Source organism: Nelusetta ayraudi, unplaced genomic scaffold, assembly GCF_046127955.1.
Source record: "Nelusetta ayraudi isolate G7.1 ecotype Tasmania unplaced genomic scaffold, CSIRO-AGI_Nayr_v1 ptg000011l, whole genome shotgun sequence".
NCBI lineage: Eukaryota > Metazoa > Chordata > Actinopteri > Tetraodontiformes > Monacanthidae > Nelusetta > Nelusetta ayraudi.
In genome coordinates, this window is record NW_027466061.1 from 7,180,855 (window position 1) to 7,208,736 (window position 27,882).

General features: G+C 41.4%; 1 protein-coding gene across 1 annotated transcript in view; it reads left to right on the forward strand.

Annotated features, from left to right (window-relative positions):
- Nucleotides 1-15,652, forward strand: part of LOC142884590 (androgen receptor-like) — a 28,344-nt gene extending 12,692 nt beyond the window's left edge. Inside the window, exons 4-8 of the mRNA XM_076020342.1 lie at nt 4,251-4,529; nt 6,281-6,425; nt 10,486-10,616; nt 10,753-10,904; nt 11,423-15,652. Coding sequence (XP_075876457.1) covers nt 4,251-4,529; nt 6,281-6,425; nt 10,486-10,616; nt 10,753-10,904; nt 11,423-11,581 — 866 coding nt within the window. The 3' untranslated portion in view covers nt 11,582-15,652. The remainder of the gene's footprint in view (nt 1-4,250; nt 4,530-6,280; nt 6,426-10,485; nt 10,617-10,752; nt 10,905-11,422) is intronic.
- Nucleotides 15,653-27,882: the final 12,230 nt, after the last annotated feature.

Here is a 27,882-nt window from a genome sequence, read left to right on the forward strand (position 1 = left end):
TGCTGTGAGCGCCAACACTTTGTTTGCAGTAAATGTTTGCCATATTGTACATTGTTCAACCAAATAAAAGCAACTTGCTCTGTATTTTGGACAGCTGTTATAAGAAAAGTACATGAAAAGTACATGCACAATGTACTTTTAGAGAAAATCCTTAGAGTGAACTCACCAGACCAGACCAGTTGAGTTTGAGAGAAAGAGATGCAGAAAGTTAACATAAAAACATCAGCTGGTTATGTCTTACCAAGAGGCTTATTAGGAAAGTAAGAAAGACTGCTAATCACAGAGGTTAGAACAAGATGGGAAAATAGACAGGTAGGTGACTGCCAAACTGTTTGCCTTTACTGTAACCTGTGGCTGCAACAAATGCCATGCACCCCTCTATTTATATTGGTTTCAACTGTGATCTCAAGGTTGGCTCAACCCAGCGTGTTTACACTGTACTCCACAAAGATCATGTGGCTGCCTGTGTGACTGTAGAAAATCCAGGGGAGACCATTTTTAATTAAACTTTTTTTATCTGGAGTGTTTGTAATTGGATCAGGCGTGGAAGCGACAGACTCATCCCCCTATATCATTTTTGCAGTTTGCTCTCAACCCCGACGACTTAAGACCTGTCTAAAAGTGTTGTTTCAATATTTATCAAAGTGAACTCAAAAACCAGGCTGCAGTTTTTAATGAGAGTGAAGCTGCGGGAAGTTTGTTTTCACCTTGGGTCAACAATAATAGGGAATGGATTAAGGCACAGTTATTATCTTGGTTAATCGGTTTTGGAGTTTATTTTGACTTACCTGAAACTAAAAAATATATATTAGAAACCAAAACCAAAATATTTTAAAGATTATCTTCAGTAAATTTCAAATGAGAAAACGTGATGAAGTAAAGAAGTATGTTTACATTTCCCTTAGTTTTCAATGAGCTCTAAAAAGAGAGATAATCTTTTTCTGAAAAAAGGAAAACATGATGAACAGGTGAAAAGAAGTTTGGAATTAAATGAAGAAGAAAGAGGAGCACTGGAGGCATTTCACCGTAGAAAATCTGTGTATGATGATTAAAATTGATGATTTATCAAAGTCTTCAAAAAACAACACAAAAACAAAATGAACTTGAAATTTGACTTCAACCAATCATAGGCTTTGTAAAAATATATGTCACTTATTTGCATCTACAAATGTGCTCTGTTTATTGTACTTAATAGTTTCGATTAAAAAAGGCATAGCAAGGAGAGTAAAAGATCAGAAAATATCTGCATTTCTTAAACGCTCATTACACTGAGGAAAAACATGTAACCGGCACATTTTTCTTGAATGCCAATAACTTAAAGCGACATTCATAACTTATTTTTTTCCGCTCTCTCAAGAAATACCCACAGATTTAAATACATTATATTCTACTTGAAATCCATGGCGACAAACATTTGATGGAAGAAATCAGCCTATTAATATTCCACTCCATCACTCAGAGACTCCTTGCCGCTGTTGTTGTCTGTGCTGAGTGATATTGAGATCCGAATCAGCCCGGCTCACCACAGCCATGGGAGTTTTAAGGCTGAAAAACTAATGTTCCTCACTTTAATCTCGCACTAACAAAAGAGCACCTAAGGAGGAAATTGGATGAATATGGTTCTAAAAAGCCTCTGGCTATTTCTACTTTACCAAATTTGAGACATGCCTTTGTGTTTATGCATGAGCAGGAAAACAAATGAAGGGATGATGGACAGAGAAAGAGACAGAGGCAGTGAAAGTGGTGTCTGTATTATGTGTGGGAGGCCCCGGCCAACACGTTGGGGGTGATCTCTGTATGAAACAGCAGGCACAACAGACCCAACGAGCCCACCTCTGATAGGATCGCCTCATAATGGAGCTGTACGTACTCATTGAACACAAGGTCCGGGGCAAAGTAAAGCATCCTGCCGTTGACGTTTTTGTAGGACCTCCATCCCAGGCCAAACACCATCACTCCCATCCACGAATGCTGGATGACAGTCATTTGGTCGTCCACGTGGATGTTTCTGAAACCTGAGCGACATGAATATTATCAGTACACTTGTCACATTTTGTGTCCTTGTAGTTGTTTTTTTACATCATAAATTCCAACTGATTTTAACTCAGACTGGGACCTCATGATTTTTCTTAATGCTCACTCGAAACAAAGTAATGATTATGAGATATTGCTGCTACAACCTGGAGCTGTTAGCAATTATTTCATTTTACACAACCTTTGCACAAGCCTAACACTATCAGATTTTTCAATAATGTGACTAGCCGTGCTGACTGCGTGATCAAGTTTGCTTTTAACAAGGGTAGAATTGTTGTCATCAACACAAACTGTTATCAAAAGAAAAAAGAACATAAAACCAAATCGACAAGTCCTGGTGATTACACTCCCACTATGACTTTGGGACCTGGCCAATTGCATCTCATGTAAATGTCCAAACAAAAAATAAGGGACAAATGGGCACCAACTCCAGCAGACCACACTGCCAAGTCAGAGAGGCCACCCTCACTTTGCAAGGGGACTCTTCACACGGAAGGTTTATGCAAGAACTGCCCTGGAAGTTTTATCCTCCTCAGCCGTTTATTACGGCCCGTTTTTAAAAATTATTATTACGCATTTCTTTTCATTACGGCTTATCTAAATGCTTCTGATCTCTTCAGCTGCTCGGGGCTTGATGAGGTTATTGGTTTGTTCTCAGACCCTCCCAGACCTTCTGGCTCTGTATCTCTACCCTAGTAACCCAGCAATGCAGATGAATCCCTGTGAATACAAGTCTTGCACATCCATCTTGAAAAACTCCAGTCTAAAGCATTTTAGCCAGTGTTGGATTGTGCAACCAAACAGTATGGACTTCAGCTTCCTGTATAAAATGGCATCAAAACACCTGACTGCTATGACTCAGTTGGTATCATTTTGGGGTGGGCATTCCCCCTACCAGACAAAACTAAATGTTTCCTATGGGTTCCCCCTTTTTTGGCTTTAAGTTCAGCTTGACTAAATACAATCACTCCATTGTGATTGCATGTCTTCTTACTGTACAGCCCATTCCAGAAAATCAAAAAGCTGCTGCAGCAATTTGGTGTGTAACTGCCGGTTGTCAAATCGGGGAACTATCTTCTCTGGAATCTCAGCATTTGTGGGACAGAAATTGTTGCTTTCTATGTTTGATTGATGGGGAGGTATTTATTCCAAGGACATTTTTTTTTTTACATGTATATGTGTGTGTGTGTGTGTGTGTGTGTGTGTGTGTGTGTGTGTGTGTGTGTGTGTGTAAATACATAGGTTCATATTATATAATCTACATTGTTATTTGTCCATCTTTGTTTCAACTAGTATGAGTTGTGTTCACGTTCATTACCGTTATTATAATACTTAATTTAGTTGCGTTTTAAAATTCAGGAATGTCTTTTCTACACAGAATTTCTTTCTCCCCATTTCTGACATGGAATGACAGGCAGAAGGGGAAAAAATAAGTTTTAGGGTTTTTTTGTCATAAATGCTCACACATGATGATCGCAGGTTTTTCTGCCAGATGAGACTCATCTCTTGCAGAGCTCTCGTTCAAATGGAACATGATTCAGTCTCTTCAAATCTATTAGTGGATCGGTCTGCGTATTGTCGGGTAAAATTGATATTTCCTATTAATGGTTACTTAAAATCCACAGTTACAGTCTGAGACATTTCTAGCGAATAATTTGGAAAGTAGAATTACAATATTTCAAAAGCACAGCTGTGCTGATTTTACTAGTTTTCATGAAAGTTGAAAAAAAGACAGATAAACAAGTTATTTTTGCCACGTTCACATTGTACTGTTTCACAATGATAGGTGAAGAGCATTTAATAATTTTTTCGTCTGGCTGCCTGTGATTGTGATCATTATTTCAAAAGCGTAACCTTGAGGTTTGATTTAAAGAGCAGCACTTGTTTAGTTTCCATGTCCAAGGTTTATCTGTAACAGGTTCAAATGAAATAAAGAGGAAATTCAAGTGTTGAAAGAAAGAATCTTTAAAATGTGGTCAGGTGTCTCAAGTTGAACTGATGAAATTAGAGTCTGAAATTCTTCCTCTGATTTTTGTGTCCTGCATGAAAAAAAACCCAAAAACCCCCCAAAAAATATGCTGATACGGAAATGAGATTCTCAAGCTTTTTAATATCAATCAGATGTTTGATGAAAGAGCTCAAAATGACTTTTGAACCTCCTTTTCCTTTACTGTGACAACTTAATTGAGTGTCCATGTTGATCCCCCTCTCTGCAGCTCGGAAACTGAAGAAGATCGGACAACAAAAAAACCCAGAGGAGGATCATCCTGCACAGGAACATTTCGAATCTGCCCAGAACGCCTCCCCAAAACCCGGTCCGAGTTTCAACTCCCAGGTGGTCTTCATCAACATCCTTGAGTCCATTGAGCCAGAAGTGGTGAATGCAGGTCACGACTACTGCCAGCCGGACTCGGCTGCCACCCTGCTCACCAGCCTGAATGAACTGGGCGAGAGGCAACTGGTCAAAGTGGTCAAATGGGCCAAAGGGTTGCCAGGTAGGGGGCCATAAATTCACAAGAAATTGTTCTTTATGTTTCTCTTTTTGACTTTGGCAATGTATATATATATATATATATATATATATATACATATATATATACATATATGTATATATATATATATATATATATATATATATATACATATATATATATATATATATATATATATATATATATATATATGTGTATATATATATATATCTCACATCACATTTACACCACAAAACGTGCGCGCTTCTGTTACCAGCTCATCATGAACAGTGAACCATGGAAGGAAGTTCAACAAAGTGTCCGCTTACATAGGGAGGCAGCAAGTATGAACAGACGTAGCTGAGAATTTTCAAATTAACAGACAAAGAGGGAGCGCAGTGAGAAACCTTTGGATTTTCTTTTTTCTGTACTGATGTAAAAATGTTTCAATTTTGGCCCAAGGCACCCTTGCTGCAGACACCTCATATACACATACACACGGTCAAAAAAAAAAAATGCTTTTCTGTAAAATGATATATCCATTTTGTGTAAAAATGAAAGAAAAGAAAAAAGGAAAAAAAAGAATACCCATTTTGAATCAGCAGTCTGTGTATCTGTTAAGTGATGCAGACAATCTCAGGATGTTTCACATAAAGAGCAGGAAAAGAAGAATGCTTCAGGACTTGAGTTTTTGGACAAGAGCTCTGACTTTGACATCTGCAAGACAGAACAGGGTGAGACAGGCCACTGTGGCTGTGAGTTTAGGTGATAATCTGACAGCTGGAACAGCTACCAGCAGATGGATTTATGTTATATGTCCATCTGGGGCAGGAACCCATAGGAAACATTTAGTTTTGTCTGGTAGGGGGAATGCCCACCCCAAAATGATACCAACTGAGTCATAGCAGTCAGGTGTTTTGATGCCATTTTATACAGGAAGCTGAAGTCCATACTGTTTGGTTGCACAATCCAACACTGGCTAAAATGCTTTAGACTGGAGTTTTTCAAGATGGATGTGCAAGACTTGTATTCACAGGGATTCATCTGCATTGCTGGGTTACTAGGGTAGAGATACAGAGCCAGAAGGTCTGGGAGGGTCTGAGAACAAACCAATAACCTCATCAAGCCCCGAGCAGCTGAAGAGATCAGAAGCATTTAGATAAGCCGTAATGAAAAGAAATGCGTAATAATAATTTTTAAAAACGGGCCGTAATAAACGGCTGAGGAGGATAAAACTTCCAGGGCAGTTCTTGCATAAACCTTCCGTGTGAAGAGTCCCCTTGCAAAGTGAGGGTGGCCTCTCTGACTTGGCAGTGTGGTCTGCTGGAGTTGGTGCCCATTTGTCCCTTATTTTTTGTTTGGACATTTACATGAGATGCAATTGGCCAGGTCCCAAAGTCATAGTGGGAGTGTAATCACCAGGACTTGTCGATTTGGTTTTATGTTCTTTTTTCTTTTGATAACAGTTTGTGTTGATGACAACAATTCTACCCTTGTTAAAAGCAAACTTGATCACGCAGTCAGCACGGCTAGTCACATTATTGAAAAATCTGATAGTGTTAGGCTTGTGCAAAGGTTGTGTAAAATGAAATAATTGCTAACAGCTCCAGGTTGTAGCAGCAATATCTCATAATCATTACTTTGTTTCGAGTGAGCATTAAGAAAAATCATGAGGTCCCAGTCTGAGTTAAAATCAGTTGGAATTTATGATGTAAAAAAACAACTACAAGGACACAAAATGTGACAAGTGTACTGATAATATTCATGTCGCTCAGGTTTCAGAAACCTCCACGTGGACGACCAAATGACTGTCATCCAGCATTCGTGGATGGGAGTGATGGTGTTTGGCCTGGGATGGAGGTCCTACAAAAACGTCAACGGCAGGATGCTTTACTTTGCCCCGGACCTTGTGTTCAATGAGTACGTACAGCTCCATTATGAGGCGATCCTATCAGAGGTGGGCTCGTTGGGTCTGTTGTGCCTGCTGTTTCATACAGAGATCACCCCCAACGTGTTGGCCGGGGCCTCCCACACATAATACAGACACCACTTTCACTGCCTCTGTCTCTTTCTCTGTCCATCATCCCTTCATTTGTTTTCCTGCTCATGCATAAACACAAAGGCATGTCTCAAATTTGGTAAAGTAGAAATAGCCAGAGGCTTTTTAGAACCATATTCATCCAATTTCCTCCTTAGGTGCTCTTTTGTTAGTGCGAGATTAAAGTGAGGAACATTAGTTTTTCAGCCTTAAAACTCCCATGGCTGTGGTGAGCCGGGCTGATTCGGATCTCAATATCACTCAGCACAGACAACAACAGCGGCAAGGAGTCTCTGAGTGATGGAGTGGAATATTAATAGGCTGATTTCTTCCATCAAATGTTTGTCGCCATGGATTTCAAGTAGAATATAATGTATTTAAATCTGTGGGTATTTCTTGAGAGAGCGGAAAAAAATAAGTTATGAATGTCGCTTTAAGTTATTGGCATTCAAGAAAAATGTGCCGGTTACATGTTTTTCCTCAGTGTAATGAGCGTTTAAGAAATGCAGATATTTTCTGATCTTTTACTCTCCTTGCTATGCCTTTTTTAATCGAAACTATTAAGTACAATAAACAGAGCACATTTGTAGATGCAAATAAGTGACATATATTTTTACAAAGCCTATGATTGGTTGAAGTCAAATTTCAAGTTCATTTTGTTTTTGTGTTGTTTTTTGAAGACTTTGATAAATCATCAATTTTAATCATCATACACAGATTTTCTACGGTGAAATGCCTCCAGTGCTCCTCTTTCTTCTTCATTTAATTCCAAACTTCTTTTCACCTGTTCATCATGTTTTCCTTTTTTCAGAAAAAGATTATCTCTCTTCTTAGAGCTCATTGAAAACTAAGGGAAATGTAAACATACTTCTTTACTTCATCACGTTTTCTCATTTGAAATTTACTGAAGATAACTCATAAATGTGTGAATGAGTCAGAGTCATGCTTACAAAAAGAAAGAAGTGTTTGAACTCCTTATAAATAGAGCTTCATGAAAAAACAATTTTCAGGAAATAGGACAATTAAGCAGGAAACCAACCATAGCAATAGCACACAAAACCATTGGCGCTTAGGCTTTAGTAGAATTTAATTTAGTAGAACTCAATTTAGAATTTGGTTTATGAGCGTGTTGCGTCGTTTGTTACTCTCTGGTTTCTGTCCTTGTTAATTATCCAAATTTTACAATCTTGGTTACTCACATATAGCCCCTATTGTATTAGCCAGATTCTGTGCGCACTTTGTCTGTCATCTGGTTATTTTCTTTTTCTGAAAATTTGGATCTCAATGGACATGTTGAGGGTAGCAGTTCCAGAGCTCCAAGATGAAGTTCTCTTCCGCACTGGATGGAACTACACTTAAAGCTCTCAAGGGCAAACATAACAAGTTGACATAACGCATAAAAAACACTCATTTCATACACCATAAGATTACTTGAAATGTTTCATTTTCTCAACTGCCAGGTTATCAATCCATAGTATGTTTATATTTATATTTGTAAGGAAGAAAATACACTTTTATGAAAACCCCTTTTAATTGGTTTGATGAATGAAAGACTTCATCTAAGCTGAGCTTTCTTCTAATATCCGTTTAATGCCCAGAACTGGAACACAATATATTAATATATCAACATTTTGAGCCTAAAAACTGGGCTCAAAATTAGATCAGAATCTGAGCTTTTCAGTGTTTATGTACTTGTCTGACACACACTAATGCCTTATATGTATATATATATATATATATATATATATATATACATATATATATATATATATATATATATATATATATATATATATGTATATTTATATATATATATATATTATATATATATATATATATATATATATATATATATATATATATATATATATATATATATATACACATATATATGTATATATTTATATACATATATGTATAGATAGATTATTATATTAGATTATTTATATTATTATAGATAGATAGATAGATAGATAGATAGATAGAAAAATAAATAGTCTGTGATTATGACCACAGGAAAGACTGAAAATGATATCCTGAAATTTAAAATAACCTCTGCTAGGCTGCAAAATGCATATCCTTGGCTGCAGTTGACATGTTGGATCTACAGTGAGGAGGATAATTCAAGTTCCTGAGAGACAAGATATTAAAGTGTCTTTTATATGCGCTGCGCCACCTTTTCATGCCAAGCTGCGGCTTCTGCTAAAGAGGGGTACAAACCCCATCAGTATAATTGCAGCCTGGCACGAGGAGTGGAATGACTGGTCCTTGCCAGTGAACTAAATAAGCAGCTCTCCTCATAAACCTGACCTCTACAAAAGTGTTGCATGATGAAGCCTGCAGTTCAATTGTCGTAACCAGATGTGTTGACAAATTAAGTCGCTGATCTAATTGAAACATCATGGGACTAGTACATTGCTCGCACATACAGGTCTGCCTGCGGTCAGTGACACTTTGTTTTCTTGCTCAAGCCTTAAGTTTAGTTCCACTTGAAGTACGAGTGGTGGAATATTTTAACTCTTAGACAAACAACAAGGGCTTCTGCAGACATAACCAAATTTCTTCAACCGACAACATGCATGAATTGCCTAAACCTAGATACCTAAACCGTGCTGTTTTGCCACTTACTGTAAACCTTTTCCAGGTAGCTGATGTAGATAGAGCCATCATGTGTTCATGATAAATAAACTTGATATCAGCAATTTGTTCCAAAGCTCCCTAAAAAGAGCTTCCATTTAAAATTTCATAGCGCTTTCTTTTTCTTTCCAATGTTGAACAGACTTGCTGGCTAGCGCTTTCATTTCCAGTTTACTTTGCTATTTGGTAGCCAAGTAGCCATTGGCATCACTGTTATTTAATTGGGCATTTTCTTTTTATTTAAGCCTCCAAGGACAAACAGGAAGATCCCATTGAGATTAAGAGCATCTTTTTCAAGCAAACACAGCAAATGTAAAACGTGGTTGCACAATGACATGATTGTGAACATTCATATTATATAATTTATTATTATTATTATTATTATTATTATTATTATGATTATTATTATTATTATTATTATTATATGAATCTGCTTATCGAGCCTTCAGTAAGAATGTCGACCATGTCATCACCTGAGATGTTAATCTGACCTTTTCATGTATTGTATTACTTTGCAAAAGTGATTGTTTATTTATCACTTTCAAATAATAATAATAATAATAATAATAATAATAATAATAATAATAATAATGATAAAATTTACTTCATCCAAACCAAAAGCCTTCAGGAGCTTAGGAGTCAAATGGGTGACAACAGACCTCTTCAGTCACCACCTCTTCAACTTTGCAACAGTTTAACAGTGAGCATGATGAATTGCATGCTGATATGCTTTTAAATATTGTCACGTCTGAAATCTCTTGCACTGGATTAAACTCCATTTTTCTCGTGCTCTTTTCCATTGCTTTTACAATTGCTTTTACATACCTCATCTCTGCCTTTATCATCAAACTATCTTACAAATTGTCCATTTGTCTGAATCATAATGCACAAGGCATAAGGATTCCAGCCATGTGCGTTTCATGCTGATAGGGACAGCAAACTTTTTACAGCTCATTTTCTCTGCTCGAGAAAGTAAGACCAAACAGGCATGATGAATCCAAAGTATCCAATCACCTCTATCAATATAAAAGCTTGCTGTGCTGCTGATGTTAAAGTAAAAAGCTGTTCCTTTATTCTAAATCAATTGTCCTTTCGAAGTGACACTATTGATGTCCAAAGGTTGCATAGTGGATATCTGTCTTGTGATAAAAAATGATTTAGTGTCGGCCAGCACCATTAATGCAGGGTTCTGACCTCTGACACCTTGTCCTCTTCGTTTCAGAACAAATGGCAATTTGTCTTTTTGCTTCCTGACTTAGAGATCCCTATTATCACACATTCACCCCCCTTTTTCTCAACCTGCAGACATCGAATGCACATCTCCACAATGTACGAACACTGCTTACGGATGAGACACATCTCCCAGGAGTTCCTCCTGCTGCAGATCACTCAGGAAGAGTTCCTCTGCATGAAGGCCTTACTTCTCTTCAGCATCAGTGGGTTTTGGTCCTGTATAGCCAACGCACAAAGCAGCAAAACAAAACTTTGCTTTTCATTCGTTTCCAAAGTCATAGTGGTAGCTTCTTTTCCTTTGCCTGTGATCTGACTAGTGCATTTCTGTGCTTCCACCAGTTCCAGTTGAGGGTCTGAAGAGCCAAAAGTACTTTGATGAACTGCGTCATACCTACATCAACGAACTCGATCGACTCATCAAATATCGAATGGCCGCCAGTTGTTCTCAGAGGTTCTACCAGCTGACCCGGCTCTTGGACACCCTCCAAGTGGTGAGGCGCTCGTCTTGGCATCATTTTAGCACACAGTTTTTCCTGACCTGCTAGACATTTGCTGCTGTGGGATTAAGAAATTTTGAGTGCGGTATAAACCAAAATGGGCATCCATTTGGTCAAATTAGACGAGCAGGGACAGCAGCAGGAAGCAAAGGGTTGTACTTCTGCTAATTTGCCTAAAACATTTCTTGGCAATAGACCCAATTAAATCGCTGGAAATGCTGCATTGTTTTTTAATAGTGCACAGAAAATTGCTGCATTCAAGCAGAATGAGATAGCTTCAAAAACAAATATGAGGGTAGAGAGCCTAATGGACAAGTTAACTATTATTCTGAGAGCTCCGGTCCTTGCTTTTTTTCCAACATGCCCTCTTGGTTACGGGGTTAGCATACGCAGGGTGCACCTTGTGTTTTTCCCCGAGTCAAGTTTCATGTGTCACTGTTGAAACTGCACGTGTACAAGCAGCTTGTATCAAATAGTGTTGGTTTCATTGTGTGTGTTTCCTTTCGTTCCAGACGGTGAAGAAGCTCCATCAGTTTACATTTGACCTTTTTGTCCAGGCTCAGTCACTCCCCACCAAGGTCAGCTTCCCTGAAATGATTGGAGAAATAATCTCAGTGCACGTACCAAAGATCCTGACAGGTTTGGCCAAACCAATCTTGTTTCATGAGTGAAAGGTTGGAGTGAAAGAAAAGTAGAGAGAAAAAGTGATTCATCTTTACTGCCTCCAATTACTGTAACAAAGGTACTGTTTACCCTACATCTTCAAACTAAGAGTGCCCAACTGGAGTCCTGGAATCATTTTTCATTACTAATTCACTGCTGGGCCATAATTGAGGTAGTTTGTTCGTAACTATTAAAGCTTTTACCTGAAGTGCTGCATGGACTCGCCACCTGACAGCCTTGCCACTCCTGAGCGCAGAGATTTGTTTTGAGCCAATCAGCTACTTAACACACATGCAGTAAGCCTGTGAATCATGGTGACATTAACATATATGTAGCAAGGTTGAAAACAAGTTTCAGATACAATCTATGTCATACATACACCTCACAAAAATCCCCAAACAACAGCCAGAAAATAACAAAAATAAATAAATGACGGCACAATGATGAATAGTGGATCACTGAACAAAAACACATTATTATTTTCCCGTCCACCTTCAAACTTCTGTTTAAGTGCTCCCTTCAGGTGCACTGACATACATTAAAGACAACATTTAAATGCTTAAGTGCCTTAGAGCCAGGGCGGTGGATCTCAAAATCATAAGAAATGGTCAAATTCTGAGTTCCTGCAGTGTTAATCTTGACAATAAGAAGTAGAGTCGGATCTGACAGCAAGTATTTCAGCTTCAACACACACTGTAAGGCAGGACAAGATGGGTCAATGCAACTAATTTTATTTAATTTTCAAATTGGTATTTCTCATCCCAGGCCCCAGGAGAACATCTTGGCCCAGGCCAAGATAATGTCTAGCCATCTGTTTAAAACAATAAAAAAAAATAGATAGACATTTTAGATGCTATCCACGTTCGACAGTCGAATAAAAACAGGACACTCGGAAAGTAGAACAAACACTTGACTAACAGTACCCTTTGTGACATCAGAAAGTGGTCATTCTGAGATTCACGTATTTTAGCAGGCACTTTGAAAGAAAAGGTGAAAAAGTGGCAAGCAAGAGAAGTAAAAAGATTTTTTTTTCCTCATTTCTTGGGAGCTCATTGACAGCATAGAGGCACAAGTGGAAAAGTGAATATTGCATAATGTGGGACCATTAAAACAGACATTAATTGATGTATATTGCATGAGTTTAAACATTTATGGCAGCTCAAATACTATTTGTAAACCCAATGAGCTACATTTTTGCTTTATGTACGTTGAGCCTAAATTGCATTAACACAGAGTTGAGCGTTGGCTATGTATAACCAACGATGACGTAACTATTATTTGTATTTGTCACTTAGTCTCAGTTATACTTTTCTGCCTTCTCCGGTCGCTCAGCCAGCAATTTGATCCCGAAGGTAAATATGGCAGCTGCGGTGTCTTTGACATGCACAGCTGTGAGGATGTTCTTGGTCTCTTGGTAGCAACCATACAACCAAAACCTCACACTCTGTATTCTTCACCCGGTGACTATCAGCCGTAGTCTACTTCAACCATTAGACAGGAACCATTGTAAAGTTCTCACAAAATACAACGTCCATGAGAGAGAGGCTGTTATTCATTATTCAACATTCAACATTTTTATGAATGCTTGGCTGACAGGACAACACAGCAACAGGAACGATATCTCCGGAGAGGAGACGCATGAATGGTGTCGCTCTGCACACCTTTTCTCCTCACATCAGCAGATTTATGCAGAGACTGGCTCCTGATATCACTACATTTACAGCGTTAACTTATGAATATGTAACAGGGGGCAAAAGGTTTCTAAAACTGTAAACCTCGATTTCAACTTTAAAATTCTAAACTAATTTACACTGATTCTGCAATTTAACCACTAGCTTCAATCTCAAGGGGCTTACACTATATACTCTGTTTCACGCAGAGACCTGTTTACACTGTACTACTTGTATTTGGGGAGTTGGGATTTTTTTGGCTTTTGCGCCTGCTCAATCATGTACCCACGTGGCAAACATGAGGCAGGACCAAGCACCTGGAGCAATCGGTGAGGACAGAAATTAGAATGATTCGTTCGGAGACATGCTGCTGCTCAGCCGTTAAGGGACGAGTATTATAAGCGGAGCTTGTGATGAAAAAATCACACAGCGAATCGCAAGGCAGAGGTATTAAATGGCGATTAGTCACGCACAGAGAACTCCTGATAAACTCCAGAAAATGAGAGGTAGGAAACATCCGACTGGATGAGTGGATGGGACAGGTGTTTTAGAGAAGAGTGGGGGGAAGACAATGACACCCAGGTGCCAAACATGAGTGCAATTGGGCACGGGCACGAGGCTACGCAGGACAGGAGGAAGAGGGGATTAGACATATCAAAGTAACGGACGAGTCGCAGGGTAAACATTAAAACAAACTGAACACAAACCATATTGGAGGGAGCAAACAATGACTACTGAGAAGCTGACAGAAGGTTGTGAAATGGAACAGCACAGTGCAGGGGGGTGGGGGTCGGACAAACTTCCGATGTTCAGTTTGCCAGTGGACGCTTGGAGAGGAAGCAGCTGAGCTGTCAGCTGAATTGCTGCTCTGGATCAGCTGATATGGATGAAGTAGGAGAGCTCTTGATTTGACTATGAGGACCACCAGGCCCCAGGCGTTTAACTCACTCAAGGTATTTTCTTTTTCATTCTACAAGAAAAAACAAAAGGCAGTGTTTGGCGCATAACACTGTTGTGCCGTGAGCAGTAGGCTGCAGTGCTTGATTCAGGGCGTCAGAGGTGGGCAGTAGTGCTCAGAGAGGGCAAGGCAAACTTTGGGAGTCTCGGGAACGCCTTGAATACAGCTAATGACAGATTTGTGAGAAGAAAAACAGAAATAAAAACTAAATCAGGGTGTATATTGTTACATCGGGAAAAAACGTGATCATTGAGGCGCAATAAAAACATATTTGGGTCCGCACGATGCCAAGTGTAGATGGAACCTAAACAAGCTCTGTCTGTGAGCTGACTGGAGCTGTAGCAAGGTGTCGCAATCCAACAGAAACACAACTTTATAATGCAAGACCTCAAGTCTTGTTTCTACGCCAACAAACACTTCTCAACGGTGTTTTATAACTTTGTACACTTCATATTTTTTTTAAACAGTTCTGTATTTCTTCGACAAGCCTGTAGCTGCAAGCCACACGTGCCCGTGCGATTGTATGTACTTTTGCAAACCGTCTGTAGATCCTCTCGCTTCTGCTGAGAGTAGCGCATACACGTCCATAATTCTCTGAAGTGTTTAGTTTAGTATATACTGGCTGATCATCATTGTTCAACGCATGGGACATCTCTTAGAAGGCATGGTTATGTTTTGTTGTACAGTGCACAGTGACACTATCACAGTCCGCTCCCTATGTCTCTCGTCAGTGATCCCTCTGCAGCACATTAAATGGAATTTCGAGTCTAGAACTTCACAAACAAATGTCCTCTTCATTTTTGGCTTTGCATACAAACTGTGGGGATGTGGGTGGTGAGTGCTGCGGTGATCATTGACCAAATCTGGCAGGTGCTCATTAAAAGAAAAGTTGACAAATCATGAGAGCCGAGGAGAGCTGAGGGGTCAAGAATGATGCTTTAAAGGGTAGAGTATCAATGATTTATGAACTGTAAAGCATTAGCTTTTTCCAAATTTTGAGAAAATGAATCATAACCACAATCAGAATCGCAATTATTGATGTTTTTCTTTTGTTCTTGTATTTGTTTTAAGCTTTCCTATGATTTACATATGGAAGTATAGCCAGCAAGTTAAGCACACACCAAAATGAGAATCTAATAAAAGCCCCACTGTACATACAAACCGATATGAATGTAGTAATTATAGAAGGCCATGGTGTTTGGTGTACATTGAAAATAGCTGGTGTAAGCCCAGTGTACTGCGTATTAACTTGTACATGCTACAGTAACTATATATATTGCTCTGTTCAATGTTCTGTTTTGGTGTCCAAGCACTTGACTTTTGAAAACATCTCTTGTATGATTTATACCTTTTGTGACATGTAGGTTTTTTCAAAAAACAATGTGTGTTTTTCAACACTGTGAAGCTGCATCATCTTTTGAAGGCAATTAAAGTAATTTCGAAAACAAAAAGTGGGTGTGTGAGTTTGTTTGTTTCAGAGAATACAGACAAATGTCCCATTTTCTGCCTTCATTTCATTACATACAGATCTGGAGGTCAGTCTCTTATGTCCCCTTCCAAATGTGAGGAAGATTTATTTTGTAGCGAGTGAAGCCTTGGATTCCTCTCCTGTTAGTATCACTCAATCATACAGCATGTGTTTAAGTCAACCCGATTATCAGCACAAATTGAGCCAGTCAGCAAGAGAGGGCACTTTGGAGAAAAAAGGATAACGAAAGAAAGATAGGTAGGTTGTCCTGAGCGCAAAGCACAGCAGTGAACAATTGTGATGAGCAGGAAAGGGAAACAGATTAAGGTACTCAAGTGAAACAAGAAAACCAGGACAAAAACAATTAAAGTAAATAAAAAAAAAACCTTCTTAGAGCATCAATAGAATTGGCTAGCCAAGGACATCCTCCTAATGTCATGCTGAATTTATGACCAGATGCTCGACAGAAAGGTAGCTGGTGGTGATTTATAAATGACTATAAGATTGAAAGATCAAGCAGTTATGGAGCAGATTTAGCTGATTTGGCATGTTGTTCATAAACCTGAATATAAACAAGTAGATTCCAAAATGTTTTCCTTGTCAACAGAAAGTAATTTACCAGGCAGAAGTGTAAATGATGGAGAGTAACATAACTGGAGACCGCTCTGGTGGTGGTGGTGGGTTGCCAGGGCCAGCAAGGCCTTCTTCTCAGCTGGCCTAAACCTATTCAGAAAAGCTTCTACATTTTTTTGTAAATATGTAAAATAATAATAATAATAATAATAATAATAATAATAATAATAATAATAATAATAATAATGTACATATATATATATATGTACTACTTATATATATTTATATATATATATATATATATATATATAAATATATATATACATACATATATGTATATATATATCTACTTCATCTTCTGTTCAAAGCTTTTTATTGACTTTTTATAGTCAATTGGTTGCACTACTTCCAGTGTCATAAACAGTGGCAGAGTTTTGATCCCATCATATTTTCAGCTAGCTTATGTTGCCGGGTTCTATCAAATCTGCCTGAAACCTTTAGAATCAACAGAGCCACCTCATGTGCGCTGTAAATTGAACAGACAGAGTCAGTTACGATAGACAATGAGATCTCAGTCAGACCAAGGCCAACTTGCAGTTTTTATGCTGAACTTGACATGAGTGGATGAGCACTCATGAGAGCCTGGAAAAATATCTGGACCTGGTTGCTACCAATAGCTATAAATCATCTGCAAATAATATAAGTAAGCTGCCGCATTGGAGTCAGGGAAAATAAGACTCTTGAAATGCGTATAATACAAGAAACATCTAAATAGAATTTGAGCCATACAAAGGTCCAACTTTAAGTCACATTTCAGTTTTTGAGGGGAGGAAGTGAAACAAAAAAGTTAAAAAATGACTTCACCACCAAATAAATGTCTAATTCAGCTCTGACATTCAACAAACACCCTGCTTTCATCAGCAAGGGTCAGACATCCTGTTGGTCTTATGTGAGCTCCCTTTTTGAGAATCTCCCACTTGGCGCCTTATTAATTAACAGACGCTTAAAGTCATATGAATTGGCATGGGATTACTTAGGGAATTTCCACAACCCCCTGATAGTTGCCAACTACAATTCCAGCAGCTGAAAGCGCAACAGCGGCTACTGAAAAACAGTGTTTGAAGGCATTTTGCAGATGGCGCCAAAAGATTCAGGGATACATAGTTGTACACATTAACCCATCAGCATCCACAGTGAGACAGTTACATCTGTTATATCTTTGTTTGCTCAATTGAGGTTCAGAGCTCACTGTGTCAGAATTTGCTGGCGACACGCAGGGAGCTGCTTTGTTTTGGTGAAGCTACATCATTTTGTGGAATTACATCGCCTCTTTAAGTAAACAAGATAGAAATAAAGTGCCGAATTTGAGACCATGCTGGAATCCATTCTACAGACAGAAGAATGTTTGTGATTCATCCCAAAAAATAATGAAAAAAAATCAGATCATCAAAGTCAAATGGCCCAATGAGGTTTGCAACACTGGAGTGGCAAAATTTCATTTCACTTCATTATTAGCCACGCTACCGGAAAGACTACAGGCAGTCAGTCATTTGTTAGTCGTTCAAAAAAAAAAAGGCCAGGCATTGTTCAATCTCCCCCTCTCTGTGTAACTCTGTGTGCACACATGGATGCGTGTGTGTGTTTGTGTGTTGTGTGTGTGTGTGTGTGTGTGTGTGTGACTCACGAGAATACACTGTGGGCATAAAATTTGTAACTGGGTGCCCATTTAAGCTGACACACTTTTCCACTATCCACATGTTTTGCTGTGCAAAATCCCCGTTGCTACAGAAAACAAGAGTACTAACAGCAGACCTGATGACCGGCATGCTGGAGAGAAGGAACTTTCCCCTCTCACCAGCACAATAACAGTAAGCTAACTCGAACATTGCTCTGTCTCTTTGGCGGTTACAGAGGTGGAGGCCAACTCTTAAATCAAAAAAATTTAAAACATGTTTAAGTAATGGGGACATGGTTGATCACCACTTATCACCATGGGGCACTGGGAAGGAGTGTGTTGGTAGATTTGCTGCTTTTCCCTTTATAGATGGGAGCTCCACCAAGGGAAAATAATCCCCTTTGTGGAAAGTATACAGTGGTTAAGTACTGCAAGTGCGCTTCCTGTGTTCCTCTCTTTTTAGACCTCTGCCCACATTCATTGATAAACATGAAGGTAGCAGTGGTTATTTCCATTGTCATTGCACTTCTTCTGTAGTTTACTAAGAGTTAAGTATGGTTGGGTAGAATTGACTTCTGTAGAGTCACTGGACTCAAACAGCACTCTGTAAGGCAGGATGGGGGGAGTGGCTAAAAGAGGCTATATTGTTAGCTGAGAGTTGAAGGCTGGTGGTGGCATGTGGACCGGGTGCAGAGGTGTGAGTTGATGGGATCAGAAGTGGACTTGGGCTGTGCAGAATGGGAGGTGGACATTTAAAAGGTTAAAGTTTAAAGTCCCACTGATTGTCACATCCCAAAGGTTGCAAAATTTGTCCTCCCGATTTGAGCCATCCCCTGTGGGAGCAGATTTAAAGGTTAAATGAGTAATATTTAAAGAGTTTGAAGAAACAGCAACATCAAGTGATTACATTTCAGATTGCAGTATCTTTCATTCTCTCCCCCTCCGTGCCTTGCCAGTGAACTACAGTGGCCTGTGCACCCGAACCTGAATACCTTGTCCACCTTCTTCTTTGTTGGTTTATTTGAAGACACAGTTACCCTTATTGCAAAATGCACCAATCATCAGACAGGCTGGATTGTCCACACAGGCTTATGGCTGCGCAAGATGGCAGCAAAGTGGGAGCAAGACCTTTGCTATATGTACATTCTCATATCTATATGAGATCTATTCAAATGGTAGGTAAACCAAATTACTCCTAAACCTTTAGTAATGTATTATTGGGCAGTTTATTAAGCTTTAACCAATATAAAAATCATTAATCAAGCCAATTACACACTGGACCTTTAATCTAACCCAAACCCTCGTCCAGCATGATGGTTGGTTGGGTTGGATGGATGCTTGGGGGTTTTGAGGAAAATATCCCTCTTAGCAACATGTGGAACGTGCAAATGCCACTCAATAAGACATTGTGACTGGAAGATGAAAATTGTTTCCGTCAGACGTACCAGACAGAAATATGGCGGCGTCACTTACCTACAACACTGCTGACAGCCACGGGATCAACTCACCCGCCTCTTGATTTGATTTTGTAATGGTTTGTTAGGTTAGGTAACGGGGTGATTTATGCAGCATTTATTTATAGAAATTTTATACGTCGTCTGGTATGGAGTATGGAGGACCAAAAATGACATAAGTAAAAATAAATAAATGAATAATTAAATACGTGATTAAAAAAAAAAGAGTTTAGAAAAACAAAAGGTATTTTTTTTTGTTTTTTGCCTTTATTTATTTTTAAATGTATGTATATCTGCATTTATTCATTTATTTATTTTTACATTTATTTATTTATACTTTTATTTATTCATTTACTTATACTTTTATTTATTCAATTATTTTTTCTTTTCTTTATTTATTTATTTATCTATTTATTTATTTAATTCCACATTTATTTATTTATGTGTCGTCTCAGACATGTCAGACAGCAATGTAAATATGCTAATAGGGGAGGCGGACCTACGTTTATCTAACGCCTGATTGGTCAACCGGCACACCAGACAAAAGCAATCCGAATCGATCCCATGATCGACCTTTTTTTTTTTCTTTTTTTTTTTTACATCGCGGCCATTCAACGTCGCACCATATGACCTCACGAGAAAGAGTTGCATGCTAGCCGCTGCCCAAAGCTCAGTACGTTATCAGAGTTGTTTGTTTTTCCTGGCTAGCTCGGGATATCTAATGTTTTGATTATCAATATGGCTGTTTATTGCGTTTGTGTTGGTTGCACAGATTCCAGCTGTTTCCAATGGTTTCCGGATAAGTGTGGCAGGGCGAAGAGGGCCCGGGCGGGCTTCAAACCCCAGACTCCTGGGTAATAGACATGTTATAGCCAATTTAACCATTTGGCCAAAGGGAGATCCCCTTGGCCAAGTAGCTAGGGCGCATAATCAGTTGGAGGCATAGTGACTTTCGGTGGCTAGTTTTGGTGCATTTTGCCCAGCTAAAAAAAAAGCCAATTTGGGTATAGTAATTTACTAAATAAAAAAAACGAACCGAAAATGAACATGTGCAAGCATCTATACTCTGCCAGTAGAGGTCGTGATTCATCGCCAATCTGCTAGGATTGCCAAATGGTGCCACCGTGTTGAGGTAGTAGCATTAGGCAGTAGCAGTGGGCAATTATGCATATTGTTGGATCAGATTATTTCCTTGTGTCGTGCTACTGATCCGCGTGTTCGTTGAATGAAGTCTCAGGAGAAGAATGCCAATTTAAATATGTCTTTAGTAAATAATTCAATACAATTCAGGATACAAATATACAGAGCTCTGGGCCGAGTTCAAAACCCTAGCAACAACAAAGTTTTGTCAGGACATGAAGTCTGACTGCTATCTGTCCCTTGACCCAGTCCTTTCATACATAATGAAAACATACAAATGATCTCCGGTATTGTCCTCCTTTGACTGGCTGCTGGGTGTCCAGATCCCAGCCCCCAGTTAATAATAGTAAAAATAAACAGGTCCTTATTTGGCAGGGAGCCAAATGATCCATCCTCCTTCCGATCTGGTCTGCTGGAACACTTCCCTGCCATAACCTCCTGGGGTGAAAAGTTCTTGTTCCCGTGCCTGGATGGGTCATAAACTTTATGGGGGTCGCAAATGCAGTTTCCTCAGCTGACCACTCTCTGGTCACCCAGGTCACTGTTTACGAGACTTAATGAGTTTCACAGTCCTTGCTCACAAGGTTTTCAACACCCCCAAGGTACTGATCATGATCATCAAATATACACCAAAGCACTACATATAGTAACATCCAATACATTTATACATTCAACTCAATGTAATAATTCCAACATATAAATGTAATGTTACAAATATAATAGCACAATATGCAATGATGCATGATATTAAATACTGATTACAACAATATGTATGGTTATGGTTCAGTTTGGTTTGTCTATTGTCACTTTTTTTGTTTTGTATTTATAAACTTTTCATTGTTTTCTCAAATATATGTATGGAAAGCTTTAGAAATGTGGCTTCAAAGGACATGGGTTGTGAAGAGTAGATGCTGTAGAGGCCAGCTCTTGTAAACCACCTTTACTGGACTCCCACTCCTAACTGAGCTCCAGATTTGATGGAGGCCAAGGGGAAAAGCACTGTCTGACCGTTTCCAAGGCTTGCACATATGGAGTGAGAAGCAAGGAACATGCATTGTCTGGAACCAGGTAAAGGAAATTAAAACTTGATTTTTAATTATCTTTGCATGGGTTTCTAAGGGGTGGCTTTATGAAAAATGCGTAAAAAATTAAATTTTGTATTTATTTTGTAGTTGTGTCCATAATCACAACAAAAATTTTATTTATTCAGGATCAATACCTGCTGTAAAGCTGAAAAGTATTACTACAAGAAAGACACTGTTGGATGTTCGGCTGTTGTCCCCACAGCATCAGACCTTTCCCCTTGAAGCTTTCACTCCCTCATCCTGCGCTGCATTTGCAGCACGCTCACTGGAGCCACCAGATGTGACAATGCGGCCTGGTTGGAGATACACACTGGTATCGATCATGAGGACGTCACTACATTCCAGATATATGGATGACCAAGATTATTCAAGATGCAGATGGGGATTTCATAAATCAATGAAACTTTCTCTCAATTGTGTTAATAATCTATTAAAAGCAATTCAGTGAGCCATATGAAGTTTTCTATATTCTTTGTTACACCTGTGTATAAAATAAAAATGACAACCTTAATGTTAGACATTTTTGTGTGTGTTAAACATTTTATAACTTCAGATTAAATTCATAAAGCACTCTTCCCAACACGTAAAATTTTAGAGTCTTGACATGTTGGTCAAGATACATTGACTGCTCTTTGGCAGACAGTATTCTTCAGTGGGCCCAGATGTTCCTGAACCCTGGCGGTTACACTGTCAGGAGCAAAGGTCAACACTTCAGTTTTAGCAGCATTGAGCTCAATGCTGCTAAACTGCAAGAGATTCCTGTACATCCAGCCCTCTATGGCAGCCAGACATTCCAGCAGGATGCTGAGGCTCTGTATGTTCTCAGGACTGAAAGAGAAATTAAGCTGAATGTCATCAGTGTAACACTGATAGAAGACACTTGGAAGGTTGCTGATGAGATGACCAAGTAGAAGCATGTAGATGGAAAACAGGGGGGGCACTGAACATTGTGGAATCCTGCATTGTAGTGGGGCAGTGTCATAACTTATCACTAAAGTTGGTGGTGAACCACTCCAGGGCCTTTCCTCAAACACCTGCCCAGATAGGCTCAGAGACTATCATTGCATGATAGAAAACATGATATGTTAAAGATCTTTGAAACTCAAGACAAATTAATTCTTTTCAATACCCATCTCTGCTGACCTGGAATGGTCCATGCTTCTGCCTGAAATTCATGAAGGCTATTTGGAACATTGAGGCAGCAGTTACTTTATATTTTCCACAAAAGCGCCCTGAAATAGATTATTAACCTGTGTATTAATAGATTAGCTTGAATATTACTTTCCTACATGATTTATTCCAACATTGATGTATGGTGGTATCCAAACTGCATTATTACACACATCTGAATAGAGCATAGAGGAAATCTAATGAAACCGGACGGTTGCCTGGTAAATTTGAAAAAAAAACAACAACACGCATTTCAAAAATGTAAAGAATCTATGGTTTTGACTTCAATATACCTCATTTTTATTTTATTTTAAATGTAGCCATTGACGTATTTTTCTGTGTAATCACTGCGTAGGCCTATATTGGTGTCAGGTGTTGGTGGACTCAAATGCACGACAACCACTGATGCAGTTTAAGGTGTTTGTCGAGAACCAGTGCGGGCGGTGAGAGAGGCAGGCGAGATCGGCGTCGGGGACGGGCGGAGGTCGATAACAGCGATAGGATCCAGACAGGGCAGACGAGGAACGTAGTGAGAGCCGAGCCGGGTTGTTACCGGGGAATCTGTCCGAGGTCGAGGCGGACTGTTGTCAACCGGGGAACGAAGGAGCACAACAAGGAGACAGGCGCTGGCAACGGGGAACACGGGAGACTGGGTAATAAAGGCAGTGCAGATCAAAGGCAAAGATTGTTGGCTATCAAGATCATAGGGGCAGATTGTTGGCTATCAAGAACATAGGGGCAGATTGTTGGCTTGGAGACCGTGACAGTACCCCCCCCCCCAACGGCCGGCTCCTGATGGCCTAGGTTGGTCAGGGTGAGCATTGTGGAAGTCTCTGATGACGGAGGGGTCGTGGATGGCACCCAGGATCGCTCCTCTGGACCGTAACCCTCCCAGTCCAGCAGGTATTGGTACCCCCTCCCTCTTCTGCGAACGGCCAGGAGTTTCCCGACCGTGTAAACCCTTTGGCCATCGTCCAGGAAACGAGGAGGCATTGGTGGTTTAGATGTGGGCACCAGGGAACTCTCCTTGGCAGGTTTCAGGTAGGATACGTGGAAAGTCGGGTGAGCTCGCACACTCCGGGGTAGACTGAGGCGAATGGACACAGGATTAAGAACTCTGGAGATTGGGAATGGACCAATGAAACGGGGTGCTAACTTGCGAGAGGGAGCTTGGACTCTGAGACTTCTGGTGGAGAGCCATACTCGGGACCCTGGGCGGTAGGCAGGACCCGGGACACGGTGACGATCAGCGTAGACCTTGTGCTTGGCCGCTGACCGAAGGAGTGGCTGGCGCGCCCGGATCCATACCCGTCGACATCTCCTGACTAGGCGCAGACGACTTGGTGATCGAGTTTGGCTGGAGGTGGACGGAAACACTTGGAACTCCTGGATGCTTGGGACGCCTGGATCAGCGAAGTACGTCCGCATCCTACCGCTTGAGGCCAGGGGACAGGCCGGCCTACGCCTGGACGTGCTGGGTTGCTCACCAGACTCCGTCATCACCTGTGACCACAAGGCTGATCTGAAGTCTTTTACCAACACGATGACCGTCCACTGTCCAGCGGGCTGTGCCCAGAGTAACTATGTTGTGTATGGCACTGACAAGTACCGTGCGGATTCAAACACGTGCCGCAGCCGTCCACGCTGGGGTGATCATGAATGAACTGGGAGGTGACTAATTCTGCGTGGTTGTCGGGGAAAGTAACCTGCACTGGCTGAGACACGTGCGTGATTTGAGTTAACAACTGTCCATCCAAAGACCGAACCCTGATGGGCTTGTCCAAGGGGTTAAGGTCCAGCTGCAGTCTCCCAGCGAGATCCTTGTCGAGCAGATTAGCGTCTGCCCCCCGAGTCCACCAGAGCCGGCATCTGAAATCGATGAGACAAGTGAAACAGAACATGTTGGTCTCCCCTTGGGGGAGCTAGAATCAACGGAGTGTAGACTCAGAGTCGGGAGACTACATTTTCCTCGGGAGGGACAAGAGGCGATGAGATATCCGGGCTGTCCGCAGTAAATACACAGGCGATGAAGGAATCTTCGCTGCCTCTCCTCCGCCGAAAGTCGAGCGCGTCCCAGCTGCATCGGCTCCTCAGCGGGTGCCCGGCAGGCGGCGGCGACCGAAGGTGGAAGACGGGACGGTGGAAAGCATCGAGGAGGCGGACCCGGGGTGTCCCGAGAGCTGACTTGCGAGGTGAGACAATTACATTCTGTGGAGCGATGTTCGGTCCGAATGGCGAGCGCGATTAGCTCGTCCAGGGCGGTGGGAAGATCACGAGCCAACAGATGAGCCTTGATCCCAGGCGAGAGTCCCTGAAGAAAAGCGTCGTAGCACGCAACAGCGTTCCACCCGCTATTCGCCGCAGCCGAACGGAAGGCGATAGCGTAGTCCGTTACCGACTGGTCGCCTTGCTGTAAACACAGCAGCTTTTGGTCAGCCTCGCGACCCACCAGTGAGCGACGAAACAGGCTGGCCAAAGCACTAAAAAAGTCAGTCGTGGTCTGGCACGCCACGCTCCTATTCTCCCACTCTGCAGCCGCCCAGCCGGTAAGGAGGGAGACGACGTACGCCACTTTGGACCTCTCGGAGGAAAAACATGACGAGCGTAATTCGAAGTGGAGCTCGCACTGTAAACGGAACTCTCGGAAGTTGTTCTCCTCGCCGGAGAACGGAGTAGGTGCAGCGAGTGGCACGAGAGGTTGAACGGAGCCGCTGGAAGGTATGGGTTGCACCATGTCACGTACCTGTGTCGACAGTGAGTTCAACTGAGAACCGAATGCCGTGAACAGGTGATCCGTCTGCGAGCGGTGCTGTTGAAGCCGCTCCTCGAGTCGCTGTAACTCCAGGGTGGTTGCAGAAGCGTTGGGATTGTCGGCTGAGTCCATGGCCAGATTATACTGGCTGGTGTTGGTGGACTCAAATGCACGACAACCACTGATGCAGTTTAAGAGGTTTATTGAATCGGAGAGGTCGGGCAGTCCAGGGTCGAGAACCAGTGCAGGCGGTGAGAGAGGCAGGCGAGATCGGCGTCGGAGACGGGCGGAGGTCGATAACAGGGACAGGATCCAGACGGGGCAAACGAGGAACGTAGTCAGAGCCGAGCAGGGTCGTTACCGGGGAGTCGGTCCAAGGACGAGGCGGGGGCAAGGTCGGAGGCGGGTTGTTGTCAACCGGGGAACGAAGGAGCACAACAAGGAGACAGGCGCTTGATCACTGGTGTTGTGTTTACTGACACCGGTAACGGTAGTAATACTGGGTATGGCCAGTGGGTGGCCCATTAGGATGTTGAGCTAGAAAGACGGAAAGAAGAAGAAGAAGAAGAAGAGACCTGAAAAGTGTAAATGTATGTGCCTGAAAACAGAAGTGGAGTAAAGTTCTGAACAGTGCACCTGGCTCTTTTTTTGTGACTGAACCACACCACAAATTGGCGACGAGGATGAGCGCTTCTGTACCGAGCCCACCGCCCTTCCTTCCTCATGCGGGTGAACCGCCGATACCTTTTGAAACGTGACAACTACATGCTCGTTATTCATGCCAGAGGTGACGCATGGCCCGATGCAAGAGGGCGTGCGGTGTTACTCCATTGCTTAGGTCCAGAAGAACGTCTTTTCTACACTTTGCCAGAACAAGGTACGACTTACGACGAGACAATGTCCGCCCTCGAGAAGCACTTTGTTCCAAAAGTAAATGTCGTAGCCAGCAGACACACTTTCAGACAACGTCAGGTACGTGGCGGCTTTGAGAGCGTTAGCTTCTCAGTGTGGTTTTGGACAGATGGAGCATGAGATGATACGTGATCAACTGATTTCTAATTCTTATCTTACGGCGGTGAGAGACAAGTTGCTGCTCGAGGATGATCTCACGCTGGAGAGAGCCCTCGCGATCGCATGCCAGGTGGAGGCAGCGGTTAAAAATGCTACACTACTTTCTTCAGCTAAGACGGTCCCGACTGCGCCGGTACACGCTGTCGGCGCATCAAAGGAGCGTTTCCGAGGACAAAGAGGAGCTCGCCCCACTAAAGTCCCAGCTCCAGACCGCGGTAAAAAGTGGAACACAAACCAGCAGCAACGTAAGTGCTTCAGATGTGGCTCCAACAAGCACTTGGCAAATGACAAAAACTGTCCAGCTGCTTCAGTGAACTGCAATAAATGCGGTAAAAAGGGACATTTCGCCAAAGTATGTCAGTCCGCTGTTAGTGAAGTAAGAGAAGTTGTTGTTCCAGAACTTGCTGTATTGTGTGTGGATAATATTAAACTGAGTGCAGCAACTTATGACAAAATTACCTGCAAAGTCAATATTGAAGCTCCTGAAGGAAATTCTCATGTCCTTGAGTTAGTTGTGGATACTGGAGCGTTATTCTAAACGTGAGGTGTCTGTTATCGGTTGCCTGCCAGCAACAGTAGCCATAGTAGAGCAAGACAGCAGAATTTCAGCCTCCTTCCATATTGTCAAAGCTGGATCACCTCTGCTGGGCCTGGATCTCATTAAAGCCCTAAATGTCAACATCATTGGAGGCAAGGTGGACTACAGTGCAGAGACTGATTCAAACATAGCTGCTAAAAACATACAGAACTCAGCACTGCAAATGGTTGATCTGGCTCCACCACAGCAGTTTGGATGTGTGAAAGGGTTCATTCACAAAGTACAAGTGAACAACAAAGTGCAGCCAGTACGTCAAAAGTTGAGACACCTACCACTGAGCATACGTAAGGAGGTGTCAGTTGAGCTCAACCGCCTACTGCAAGCTGACATCATAGAACGGGTGGATGCATCTGAATGGGTGAGTCCACTGGTTGTGGCACGGAGACGTGGAGGAAAACCACGGCTGTGTGTGGACTTGCGTGAACCCAACAAGAGTAATAATGGACTGTTATCCTCTTCCTCATATGGAGGACATCTTTGCAGAGTTAGCTGGCGCTACACATTACAGCCAAATTGACCTGAGTTCTGCTTACCACCAACTACCCTTGTACCCTGACAGCCGAAATCTCACGGCGTTCATAACACATGATGGTGTTTTCAGATTCACACAAGTTCCCTTTGGCCTGGCATCAGCGCCGTCTGCTTTCCAGAAGATGATGCAGACAATCCTCAAGGATTTGCCAGGAGTTCAAAAC